General features: G+C 38.3%; 1 protein-coding gene across 9 annotated transcripts in view; it reads right to left on the reverse strand.

Annotated features, from left to right (window-relative positions):
- The window catches only part of LOC126299402 (ATP-citrate synthase), a 152295-nt gene that overhangs the window by 35094 nt on the left and 103227 nt on the right, over positions 1 to 13974 (reverse strand). For all 9 annotated transcript variants that reach the window (XM_049991279.1, XM_049991276.1, XM_049991283.1 and 6 more), the window contains exons 8-13: positions 8061 to 8226; positions 4308 to 4496; positions 4016 to 4139; positions 3680 to 3795; positions 3251 to 3447; positions 142 to 301 (exon numbers count right to left, since the gene is read on the reverse strand). In XM_049991279.1, the coding sequence (XP_049847236.1) occupies positions 142 to 301; positions 3251 to 3447; positions 3680 to 3795; positions 4016 to 4139; positions 4308 to 4496; positions 8061 to 8226 (952 nt within the window). The remainder of the gene's footprint in view (positions 1 to 141; positions 302 to 3250; positions 3448 to 3679; positions 3796 to 4015; positions 4140 to 4307; positions 4497 to 8060; positions 8227 to 13974) is intronic.

The following is a 13974-nucleotide window of genomic DNA, read 5'->3' on the forward strand; positions in this document are numbered from 1 at the left end:
GAGTTCTTACATAGTGTCAGAAAGATTTAAATATGTCTTATCTACTAAAAATTATTTATACAGGACTTCAGATACAGAAAAAAAACCAGGATTCATTAAATTTTTGGAATTAAAGACAGCTGCATAAACAACATTTTATACCTCTGGATCAGCCTGGTATCTCAATATGTGGTCCATAAAATTTGTTCCTGGGTACCGATCTCCACCAATAGCTACACCCTCCAGGACACCATTTGTTGATTTTGATATTATATTGTTAAGTTCATTTGACATGCCACCTGATCTTGAGACATATGCAACACTGAAAAAAAGAAAAGATCAAAGTAAAATCTGGAATGCTCTCAAAACTTTAGTGAGTGTACTGTTAATGTTACAAATAAATTATTTTTGCAGTTTTTTTCCATTTGCATAAGATGTGCAGTAACATGAACAGCTTGTTTTAATAAATGTAAACAGTATATAAACAGGTACAAATACCACACTGTCACATAGCTACTGATGCATCTTACTCACATCCTGTATCTTGTCTCTCCTAAGCAAAATTAAAGTAAACAGAAGAAGGCATACTAACTGCACTGCCGACCTCCCAACACACACACACACACACACACACACAAATAAAAAAAGTAAAAGGGACAGCTTAACACAGGTATAAACAGAATAATAGTGCAAAATATTACTAGAACAGGTAAGCAACCTAATGTTGTGAAAGAATACCATCCTCTAACAGCCTTTAAAAGGCTCTTTACTTCCAGCTTCACCTCCCTCTTCTTTTCCCACGTGTGTTGAGCTCTGTAGAATTTACCATATATACTCGAATAATCCGCACCCTCAAATAATCCACACACCCTAATTTTGAGGAAGAGGAAAAAAAATTTATTTTTTGCTTTAATTTGTTTTATTTACAAAAAAATTGTTCCAATGCAATGATGTGTTCAAAAGTACATATAATAACTATTGGTTTGAAGCAACGCTGCTATACAGGTTGGTACATTGTTAAAACGCAACCGATTCAGCGGCGTGCAGCTGGCCAGCCGGCGGGTGGGTGGCCAGCGGCATGCAGCTGGCCAGCTGGCCCATTAGACGGGCAGGCCGGCAGCCAGGGAACATTATCACCACCAGCCGGGACTCTACGCGTACGTACAATAGCAAAAAAAGAAATGTGAATTATCTTGTTTAAGAATTTGTTAATACGGTATGTGCAATAAAATATTTTAGTCAATACCGGTACGTTTCCTCTCTTACCACTCTATTCATCACTTTCATCATCATCATCATCATCATCATCATCATCATCATCACTAGCAGGAGAATCATTGTCTTCACCATCTTCCCATGGAGCATCATCATCTGTTCCATTCAGGGAATTTGTGATTCCACATTTTTTGAAGGATTTTTCCACCAATGGTTGTGGAATGGAGTCCCATGCATTTTTCACCCATTCACAAATCTGGGACAAATCCGGCTGTTTCATTTTTCCACTAGGTGTGAACTTATGGTTTTCATCAGCCATCCATTGAGTATATCGCTGTTTTAAGTGCAGCTTTGAATGGCCGATTTATACACTCATCTAGTGGTTGTAGGATGGATGTTAGGCCTCCAGGGATAATGACCAAGTCAGTTTTCCCTTTTTGTAATTTGTCTCGCACTTCCATATTTGTATGTCCGCGGAAGCTGTCCAGGACCAATATGTTGCGTAAATTCAGTAACGAACCAGGACGACATTGCCAAACATGTGTCACCCAGTCAATTATAAGTTCATTGTCCATCCACCCTTTCAGATTCGCTGTCACTAATACTGGTATGCCTTTTACTGATATTTTTGGAATAGTTTTCCTTTTAAATATCACGTAAGGTGGTAGGCTTTCGTCCATCGCCAGTTACACACAACATCACTGTAGATCTTTGTTTCTCACTGCCGCCCGTTCGTATCATGATGCTGGATTCTCCTTTCCTGTTCACTGTGTTGTCAAGCGGTATCTCAAAATAGACTGGTGGTTGATCCGCATTACCAATTTGCGATAATATATAGGACTGTTTACGGCGCAGATTTATCACATAACGTAAAATTCACTATTTTTTCCTTGTAATTGCCTGGAAGCCGCTGAGCAATAGTAGTTTTCCTCCGGAATCCTAAACCATTCTGGCTGAAAAATCTTGATAGCCAGCCCCGGCTAGCTATGAAACTGGTAATACCTAGTCCTTTGGCTAAAGACAATGCTTTAAGTTGGCACATTTCACTCATCACCGCACATCCGTATTGTCGCTTCTCATCTACATAATTGCAGAGCCTTTTCTCGAGGTCCCAATGCTTCACTGTTTGGTCGCGAAATGCCCGGCGATTACTATTACGGTAGTTACTTGACGCTGCATTTTAATTTTTCACCAGTAGTAATACAACTCTCACTCACGTCGTACTTTCTTCCTGCTGCACAGTTTCCAATATTCTCGGCTTCATCAATAATTTTCACTTTTTCTTTAGCAGTGTACAAGCGATAACGAGAACTAGTAGCCATAATTAACAAGTTTGAAGACGTTAATACTTCACTCCTAGCATGCTACTGATGTGTCACAGACTGAGGCCGCAACAATGCAATAGTATAATGGGATGTATTGTAGGAGGCGGAGCAGTACCAACAATGTTTCAAATAATCCATGCACCCCAGTTTTTTGTCCTAAAATTCGGGAAAAAACATGCGCGGATTATTCAAGTATATATGGTAGTATCATAAACTCTATGAAAAGTAATCACAGCACTATGATACTCCAAACACACAAGGGTGCCACTAAACTTGTGCTGGACCATCAAGAATGTGTGGCAAAGTCTGTAACTTAGAGCACTACATAAAAAAATCTGCCTCCAAGATTCTATTGCTGGCAAGCCATGTCAAACTCAAATGGCTTGTAAGCCAGTTAGGGTATATGTAAGCCTTCACAATATCAACAAAAATCTTAGCCCAGAAATGTAATCCTAGTCCACATAAGTACAAGCTGTAATAAGCCAAGATCTAATCACTGGTTTGTAAAATTGGGGTAGTCCATAGTCCGTTTCTATTTATTTATTTATTTATTCATTCATTCATTCATTCATTCAAATATGAGAATGTGTCTATAAGGTATAATTCTAATAAATTAAAAAGCTGATTTGAACAGTTAAATTGGTGTAGATTTATTTTTACTGGTTTAAATATTAATTTTTTTTCCTATGCTTGATTATTACTCTGCCATGTATCTGTTGTAATTTTCTTACCTTCCAGGCCTATACAGTTTCGAATGCAGAATGTTATCCATCATTCCACCTGTGTTGCCAATCTTGAAACAACCAGGCTTCAGACCTCCAACTGTTGCTGGACCAATGATGCTCACACCCTTCTTATGTGCTTGCACAATAAGTTTACGTGTAAGATTCTCTGGTATTCCCTCAGCAATTATGGCAATTGTTCGTATCTTTAAAAATATATATATATGAAAAACAACTTTAAGTAAATGTCTGAGATGCCTGTCTATCCAATAACATTTAAATGATTCAAAAAATTAACAGACCAAAAGGCAACACTGAATATCCTGTTATTCATATACCACAAAGGAAAAGATAGTTGATACACTTTACACATTTTCCATTGATAGAACACTTAAGAATGTAAAGTCACAAATAAGCATGTTCTCCTACAGTACCTACCTGAGGATAGTTCATCGCCTCCAAAGTACTCTCATAAGCTGACCTGAGAGAAGCAAAATTCACTAATACATCTGCAGATCTGTGTTTAGTCATGGCATCTTCCATTTTCTTGTAGACTGTAATAAAAACAGAAAAAAATCAACTGATTGCTTCCAGGAGCCTCAGTTACAAAAATTATATTAATTATGTGAATTATTTGAACTTTATTTTGGTACTTAAAAGCAACCAGTTGATTTCCATCAAAGATATTTTGCAAGTAAATGAATGTTGTACCATTATATATGATCCAAGCTGCTGTACATGTCAGATAGAAATTATTAGAAAATTTTATGGTACCTGGAATAAGGATCTCCTTATGACCCCAATAAAATTTCTGCTTATGATCTCCAGTAAAAGGATACACCATAGCAACCACAGATGGTTCTGATCGACGACAAACGAAGTCAAAGTCCAACATACTCTGAAACATAATTACATTTCCATAATATATTTACCATAAATACACTGCTGATAGCACAAACATAAAATGAAATTGGTAGCAGTTTTTAGGGTGTCACTGTCTTTGGTTCATGTAATATTTCTACTGCAACAGACATTTCTAAATAAATTTGTAGGTATGAAGATTAACCTGGACAGCTCTGCTCTGCATTCCCCACACAATTGCCTTTGTATTTTTTGTAAAAAGAACTCCTCTCTGTGTTCCATCTCTAACATCTTCACCTCCACTTGATGAGAGGCTTCTAATTGGTGCCTCTCTTTGAGCTGAATTTCCCGTAGCTGATGCCAGTGATCCTTTGCGAGACTGCTGAGGACTGTCCTGAAAAATGAAATTTCCAGTTATGTGAGGCACATAATATATTCAAGTATAATTACAAAATTGACATCTTAGGTTTCTCATGATTGACTGTCACCATACATAATGTATGTCTTTATACAAAAGGGTGCTAATAAAGAAATTCCTCATATTCTTTTATCTTTTTAAAGATAATAATATGATAAAACTGGCTTTGAAAGTGATTTTCTAACCACCATCCACAATTTTTGGGAGTATCAGTGTATTCCTTCAACAGAAAGGTTTTGAGTGTGCTACAGTGGCAATAAATACAATGAGACTGGTCTTTCACTGTAAAGCTGCATGGTTTATGTTACTGGGTGATTGGAAGTATAGCAGTCGTGCAGGTAGCCACCTCCCCTCCATAGCAGTTATTGCACTAAATATAAAACACATTGACCACATACTTTACCCTGAGTCACGTAACAGCTGATTGAAATAAAATGATCATACGGCATTGTTGGCTGGGATGTCCCATTCGATGCGGCTGCCACGTTCAAGTCTTATTTCAGTCGGCGCCACATTGGGCGACTTGAGGCCAATGATGAGGATGAAATGATGATGAGGACAACACAACACCCAGTCCCTGAGTGGAGAAAATCTCCACCAGCTCAGCAGGCAGACAGCAGCTGATTAAACGTGTCACACACGTCCCATAACTACTCTATGTATCTACAATGACTGATGAATAAGGTTAATTGAAGTTTTGTTCCTGCTGGGTACAAAGTTCATCTGTGGTCATGGTGGTCTAGCAAGATTCTCGCCCTGGAGGCACCGGTTCAATTCCAGAGAGGGATGGGAACTTTTCCTCATTCCAGTCCCTCCAGGATGGCCCAAATATACGGAGCCTGCTTTCAAATGAGTACCAATGATCTTTCTAAAGTGTAAAGCTGGGGTGACGGGCCCATCACCTTCACTCTCCTTCTGCTGTGAAGTCAGGCCAATAACCCGATCACAGTCTTGCACCACAGACTGACTTGAACTGACTTACAATGCTGACCTACCACTGCAAAGAGACAAAGAGAACATAGGCAGCAACCACCAACACTACCAAATCGAGTAAAGATGCCCAAAGACTTCAGTGTTTCAGGACTTAAATCACTCATCTCTCTCAGTGACTGCTTGCTGGCAATGACAGCCTGTTCCCTGGCTAGCACTATTAGTGAGTGATTCAATAAATGTGACCTTCCACAGTCTGGGCAATGCTTGTTGCCTTTTGCTGTTCCAGGAAATTTCAACACCATCTCACAATTTCACATAAATATAACAGATCTTACCACTCTCACATACATAAGCAAACCAACTAGTGACTTAGTGACTTATATAACAACATGATACCTGGAATATAACTACAATATGATTAAAACTGGTGACATTAGAAACAGGATAACACATTAATACAAATCTGGAATGGTCAAATCCTCTTTTCAATCAATCATACTACTTGCTGTATTACAGTCAGTCATCAGCTTAAATGAAATTCAAGGATTCTAATTCTTTGCATGAATTGCTCTTTGACACTGGAATTTAACCTGTCTGTAGTCTCATAGCCTAATATATTAATGGAATCGCAGCTCAGAAAGTAGGTGTGGGATGTGAACCATCTTCAGTGCAACAGTCTCATTTATTGGTGGAGTTAAGAGTTACTCTGAGCACTCCTACCCTCTCAAAGACTCAACAGTAAGTGTAAACAGCAAAAAATTACTGTTTCCTGCATTACTATGCATTTCAAGTGCCATCTACAGTATGTTCAAAACTTGGACTGTAACATAAAAAGCTCCTTGAAAGTGAATTCAAACATGCAGGTTTCTCCAAATGCATTTATGAATTTTAAATCATTAGACTTTAATGTTTTTTTACATAGTAAGAGCATTACACAATGAGCATGCTCAAACTGGAGAAGAAGCAGAAAACTTAGTGACCATGACATTGTTTTACAGAGCATTTTCAAAACTTTTTTAATTGACATTTAATGAGAACACAGAAAAACTACATCAAAAACAGTATGGCCAAAGTGAAATAACAATTTTACTGTTTTGTTAACAACAACAACAAAGTACTTAATGTGCAGTCCTAAAGCATCAACTGAACATAGACCAGTGCAGTGCCGTGAAATGGCATCAAGAAGGCACTGACCTGTGCACCAATAAAACGAGTGGGCAGCACCACATCTCCAGGTAGAGAGAGTTCAGCACCCACTGTCAACACTAACTTAACCAGGCACCTATCACTTGTCACGCCTAGTTCGGTTGCAGACTTCAAGAGCATCATTACTGAGTAATATGAAGACAATTTAGCCTGTGTTCTGCGAGTCGTACTAATGTGCAAAAGAACTTGCATTAGGAGGCACAGGAAGCACATAAAGCCACCCCACAATGAAAACTTATGCTATGTTTCTGTCCTTTTTAGAAATAAAGTGTTCCTGCCACTGGCCATCGCAACTTCTCTCCTTCCATGTTTGTGTTGGTGCTGACTAACAGGGGCCGACACAACACTCAAAGATTAAATTCATAACTAAATGGAGCAGAACTGTGCATTTACTTCCATGCAAAAGAACTTAACTAAAATTTTTTGGGTATCACATGGCTTGCTTTTAAGTCAGGTATCCAAAAGCCATATTGTCCAAAAATGCTGCTTTTGTGGATTATATTTTAATTATGATGTGAATTAGTAGAAAATTAAAACTGAGCACAAAACCCCAAATTTAGCCAGAAGCTGTTGTTTTTATATCTGTTATTCAACAGCTAGGTACCTAAGCAAGTATTACAATCCTACGCACAGCTAATTTCTTATGGCCAACCACAATAACAGTTCTCCTACATATCCCACTGAAAATGGTGTGTTTGTAGGGAAGCTTAACCTGTATGCTGTACTAGAAGCCCAATTCTAATTTTCAGCTTCTTCTAACAATGGTCCAATCATGGAAAAATATGCACAAACCATATAACCTGAACCACAACCTCAAATTATACTCCACATTTTATAAACTGACATCAAAGCAGGCAGATAAACTGTACTCTGCCATAGTCCCTCACTGAAGCAAAGCAAAATGCCAACGCTCTGCATTCAGGCCCAAATGGACTAATCAGGACCAACCAATTGCCATGTCATCCTCTGCCAATGGCATCATTCGAATGCCGTATGGAGTGGCGTGGAGTCAGCACACCACTCTCCCGGCAGTTGACAACTTCATTGACCATGGAACCACTGACATTCAAGTAACTCCACATCTGGCATCAGATGCCCCTTTCCAGTCTTCCAATGAAGAAAAAAAATTTTCTGGCAGTACTGGGCCTCGAACTCAGGTCCTCCACATAGTGGCCAGACACAGTGACCTGAGCTATGGAGGTGGACATGTATTGACGAGTCTTAAAAAAAAAAAAAAAAAAAAAAAAAATTCAAGCACTAAAGTGAACAGTTATAACAAGATGAAGAGTGGGTTCAAACAACAAAGTGAAAAAATTGTTACCCACATTAAGTAATAATTTCAGACTAAAAAAGAAATAAAATATCTACCATATGAATATATTGTTTTTCAATAACACAAACCTTCTGTCCTCCTGGTAATAAGAAGTTTGCTGTGGCAAATTCAACTTCCGTCACACTTGGTATTGGCTTCTTACCAAGCGCCATGCTTACTATGGCAGTCATGTGTGTTTCTGGTCCAAAGACATGCAATGGAATGCCTAAGTTTTTCCCAACGTCACGCATGATCCTGAAAACAGTTAAAATAATAGCTACATTCATTACAGTAGCTTCTTACTAACTGTCTAGAAATTGGATTTAACAATGTGTAGAGTTTTGTGGCCTGTGCTAATACAGATAACCTCTTATAACACAATAGCTAAACAACATATAAATGTACTAAAATACAATAGCCTCACTGCTCCCTGTGGTCAATTTAAAAACCCGTAATCAAATCTCAAACTCTGCCATTGGAAATAAGGATCATACAAAACTGAAACCATGGCCTGAATCTCCCTCTAGCAACTATCAGTGTGGGCCAAAGTTAGGTAGGGCATACAGCTCCAGTAGTAACAGACTAAGTTGAAGTGGTCAGACAGACCTACAATTTGATGATTTCTTTACTTTTATTTTATTATCTATCTCACATCTGTGACATGCAATAAAGTAGCTGTCTCCCCTCCCCCTCATTCAAACATAATTTGCTAATTCAACAGCAAAGCATAAAGAAAGGGATGCTTGAATGCCAGGAACTGTGTAGGTTTAAAAAGAGAACAGCGGCAATGACATGATATTTTGGAACTTTTTTCAGTTTTTGTCTGCACAGACCAACTATTAAGCTTACTACTTTCCACTGGATAAATTAACTAACAGAGTTATGAGTAACACATCAATTATGACACACTTACTGACAACTGGATTAAAGAAGGCAGTGGCACAAAAAGTCACACCAACATCATTATTTGATAAATAACTACATAAAAATGTCCTGAATAAACTGAACAAAAAAGACAATTATCAGCATGTCATGTGTCTTACACAACTGTGCCTGACAGTAAATGCGTATCCATCAAATAATTATGTTGAAAATACACAAAAACAGCACTATACAGATGACACAATTAGCATGAAATTTAAAGTGTCCACCTCAAGAGGAATCTGTGGCTGAGCAATGAGGAAGGTGAATACAGCAATGTATTAACAAAGCAACTGTCTGAAAGTTATTAATAAAGCAGGGAAGAAATAGGGATGGGTAATCTTGGTAAATAATGAATGCTGATTTTCATTTCATCACCAATGTCTAAATATTGATGGCTGATAAAATTGACCCCAAAAGATAAATGTTTTAAAAAACATACAAATACATCTAATATTAATCAATAAATACAACTACAATTAATGTTACATATCTGACAGCTTTTTGTCTACAGGCTGTAAAAATAATGAAATAATTCACAAGTGACAGCCGGATGTCAGAGTCCAATGACACAATGTTTCGACAAATCACCACACTACCACTATCAGGTGCGCAGATGGACTGATTGCTTAGGAACTGGCCTCCCTCTAACCTGGCACTTTGTATGTAATCTGCACCTAGGTGCAAGTGTGTATCCAGAATTTCTCTCCTCTCTTCCCTCCCTCCCTCCCTCCCTCCCTCCCTCCCTCCCTCCCTCCTTCCTTCCTCCCTCCCTCCTCCTCCTACAGCCACCAAGTCAATTCATCTGAGGTTCACATCCTAGGATGCATGCTGATGGTGTCTGCTATTGCTCTGCCTGCCTCCGAAGTCAGTTTTTTGTGCGATATCTCCTTCTCCTCCTCCATCAGACTCAATGTGTATTCTCTGGCCTTACTAAGGATGTAGCTGCTATAATGATTGATCTGCCATTCCCTCACTCGAATCTTGATAGATTCTTTAATGACACAGTATCAGAAGTTAGGTGCCTGTGTCAGAAACTTAGTATGGTCATGATGCATTCCATGTAATTCTATTAGGTGATGTTCCATGACTGCCGACTTGTTGAGCTGTTGCTGCCTGTTGTTCTCAGCAAACAGCTTCAACAGCACACCATTTGACCTATATATGTAATCATACCATGTTGGGAGGGGATCCGACAGACCTTAGACTTCCACAGTCCAAAATCATCCCTGACGTTACCAAGGAGTGCCTGTATTTTCACTAGTGGGAGGAAGACAGTCTTCACTCGATGCTTTCAAAGAATTCGAATAATCTTTTCAGATAATGTGCCACAAAATAAAATAAATAGAATGGCCGCATCCTCCTGAATATCCTCTTTTGTTGTACAGTCAGTGTATGATGCAGAGCTCTTCGAATTTGCCATTCTGTGTAGCCATTTTTCTGGAACACCATCCTTAGATGTTCAAGTTGTTGGTAGAGGCTCTCACTGTCAGATGGGGCATGAGTCTTACATACCAATGTTTTTAGCATATCGTTCCTCTGCACCAGCTGTCTGCATGTAAGTATAGGTTAGTGAGTGTAGTCCTACAATATATACTGTGGCCCAACTGCTCTTCTCTTCACCAGGATATCCAGAAAGGGTAGCACTCCATTCACTTCAACTTCCATGGTAAAATAGATGTTCTGGTGTACGGAACTGAAATGTATAAGGAAAACATCCAGCTCATCTCTTCCATGAGTCTATATGACGAAGGTGTCATCGACATCCTGGAAGAAACAGGTACGTTTCCACTGGACTTTGCACTAGGCAAGAGATTGGCAATAAATACAATCTAAGTAAAGGCCCAATGCCACTGTAAAACTGAACTAGGACTCCATCCGGACCTGATGACTTGTTTGTTTTCAACTCTTTCAGTTGCTTTGGTATGCCAGTAATGGTTATTGCTATCTCCTCCACAAAGGAGTCTGTAAAACAGCCAAATGGTGGTATATTTGCATAATCCACCTGTGTGAACGATTTCTTAAAAGCGAGATTTAAAACGATGACTTTCATTTCGCTGTCTTCTATTGTCACATCAAAGTGGTCAACTAGTGACTGGGTAGAAGGTTTCAATGCACTTAATGATTTTGTATATGACCAGAATTTTCTCATGTAATTGTTATTTCTGCCTGTGCAGTAGCCGAGGTCACTAGCACACACCTGTATGGTGATGCTCGCCTCAGAGGTAAGTCAGATCAAATTCTGGTGAAATATAAAATTTTTCCTGCTACTATTTGGTCAGCAAGGGATGGAAAGGTGGTGGCATCAAGTTCATTATCACCAATATTTGCATCAATGTCATAAATTAAATTCCAAACCTCTCCACAGTGTCTCATGGAGAGAGGGCGTGATGGTAATCTGTCTGTCGAATTGCGAATGCTATATGGATGGCAGAAAGGAGTCTGTGTGTCTGGAGTCAGCCATGCATTGGATGAGATACTGTTTGATAATGCCAAAACCATGAGCACTTGGAACAATGGCACAGAAAGAAGTGGTATTTCCCAGGCAAAACCCACCTACTTCTGGTTGAGCTCACTGTGGTATTATTAACAGTTCAGGGTCACCCAGGATGCACACCTAACTTGCAGAATCCTATGGGTATGGCAAGCACTATCTTCCCCAGTATTGATCTTTTACATGAAAATACCTCTTATAAGTGCCCCACAAATTCTTAATGGTTGATATCAGGGATATACAGTGAGCATGCTAATGTCTGACCCAGGACCTACAGTGACCAGAGCACAATACACAACTCCCCGTGAAGCTTAAAACATACATATTAAGCAGACATTTAAATTTTTTTGTCAATTCTCTCCCAATGAGAAATTTCACAAACAGTCAATTCTCTCCCAATGAGAAATTTCACAAACACATAATGGTTTCGTTATGAATCTTGCACTGTGTAGCGAAGTGTTGTGATTGATTAAAACAGCATGCTAAAATGCAACTTAAGCCCAGAAACTGTGCTTGTGTAAGTAATATTCTTCCCAGCATTAATTAGAATTATCGCAGACCAGTGTGCATCAAAGAGTGTCAGATAATTAAAGTTCTAATGGACAGTGCCACAGGTATTTCACTTACTGTGAATAGTAAAATAAATGCTTTTCATTTCAATTGTGACATTATAAACTACTGAAAGAATGATATGATTTTCAGCCCATAAGTGTGCAGTACAAGAAGTTATAAAATCTTATAAATTAAGAATTTTATAGGATGTACTATACATCCAGATACTACAGTTCTTATGATTCATGCTGATTAATCTATTTGTAAGTCAGGAAAATTTTGCATAAATGATAATTTGATAGATAATGTCAAATTGGCATAACACAAAAATCATTGGTTTTTACAAATTATTGTGGGGTACAACGCGTCCACACAAATACATTGAATTTGAGCATGATTCCCCAAAGGTAAATGTTTTTTTGTGCCTTGTCACGTCGAAAACTGTATGGGCCATTCTTCTTCACCGAGAGCACTGTCACTGGATATTCCAACTTGGACTTGTTGCAACAATGGATGATGCCTCAAATGCAATCAGACTCTCCATTCATCTTTCAGCATGATGGGGCTCCACCCCATTTTCACAGTGAAGTTCGTAGGTACCTGAACATGGAGCTGCCACATCAGTGGATCGCCCATGCTACAGAAGGGGACAGCTGTTCCACGAAATGGCCTCCCTGATCACCAGATCTTACTCTGTGTGACTTTTTTCTGTGGGGACACATTAAAGATCTGGTGTATGTACCACCTCTCTACATGATGCAGCAGAGCTCTGGGAAAGAGTAGATGCCACAGTCGACGATGCCATGCTGGGACAGGTATGGCAAGAATTTGATTACCGTATTTAAGTGTGCCAGGTCACTCATGGTTCGCGTATCGAATGTTTGTAAAAAAAACTTTCAGAGTTTCTCTTCAAATTGCAATATGAATTACATCTGTACAATGTTTAGTTCTTGTGCAATAAATAATTGAAAGTGTTCCCGGACTTTATGAACACCCTGTATTGTAAAAATAATACTGAGCAAATATTGCGGTAAACTTTCTCAGGGTTGTGTTCTACTGCCACGAAAAGGTCTGTGTGACATCACATGTCCTCTGCTGTGACTGGTTGATAGAAACTAAGTGGATGTCATGTTCATTTGTGTGTGGCATATTTGGCAGTTTTGGTATTTACATTTCCGCCTGACGAAAATATGAAGTTTAATTGATGGACAGTATTAAAGTCTCCTAGAAATACATTGTTTTTTGAAATGAGTTGTTATGCACAACAGTTTGGAAATGTGACATCGGCAGATAAAAATATTTACCTCAATTCCAAGCTAAAATGGTTTGAAGATGGATTTGTTATTATCAGAAAAGCAACTTTTCATGATAAAACTAGCAAACTTCTGAAAAATATGAAGATAAATGCATCAGGCAGAGGTGAAGGAAACAGTGGAATGCATTTATCTCCAAATTAAGCTGCCAAATATTATGGACACCGTTACATGCAAGTTTGCATTCACAGCAGTTAGTTCTTGTTTCAACAATAGGATTATAGGTCTCTGCAGTGCAAATATTCTGAAGAGATAGAGATCCCTTCAGACTTTAGTGAAATAGCAATTTTCCATGCCAGTAGAAAATCTGAACAGTCAAATGTCTGCTGTTGCACTGAAGGGGCAGTTTAAATGTGAAGTTACAATAATGTTTTCTTTTGATAAACTTAGAACATTATTTGGATGCAGAGCTATATTATGTTTCTTGTTATATTTAATAGGTCTGAAGTAGAAATTTTTTTTAGAAAAATATTTAAACTAAATGAGACTATGATGTCAATAAATATAACTGATAAATATATGTTCATTTTCAACACAACACAAAATAAGCATGAAAAATGACAAAAATAAATAATACAACTGAAAAATAAGCTATCAGAAAATAATACTGAACTCAGCCAAAAATAACAACAAAATTTGTCAAAAAACAAAAGCCTTTTTCCTATCCCTATCTATTAAATATCTTTGTATAGTATGGAGGCAATGAGAACCTAAAAATAGCAT

The sequence above is a fragment of the Schistocerca gregaria genome, chromosome X (assembly GCF_023897955.1).
Source record: "Schistocerca gregaria isolate iqSchGreg1 chromosome X, iqSchGreg1.2, whole genome shotgun sequence".
Classification (NCBI taxonomy): domain Eukaryota; kingdom Metazoa; phylum Arthropoda; class Insecta; order Orthoptera; family Acrididae; genus Schistocerca; species Schistocerca gregaria.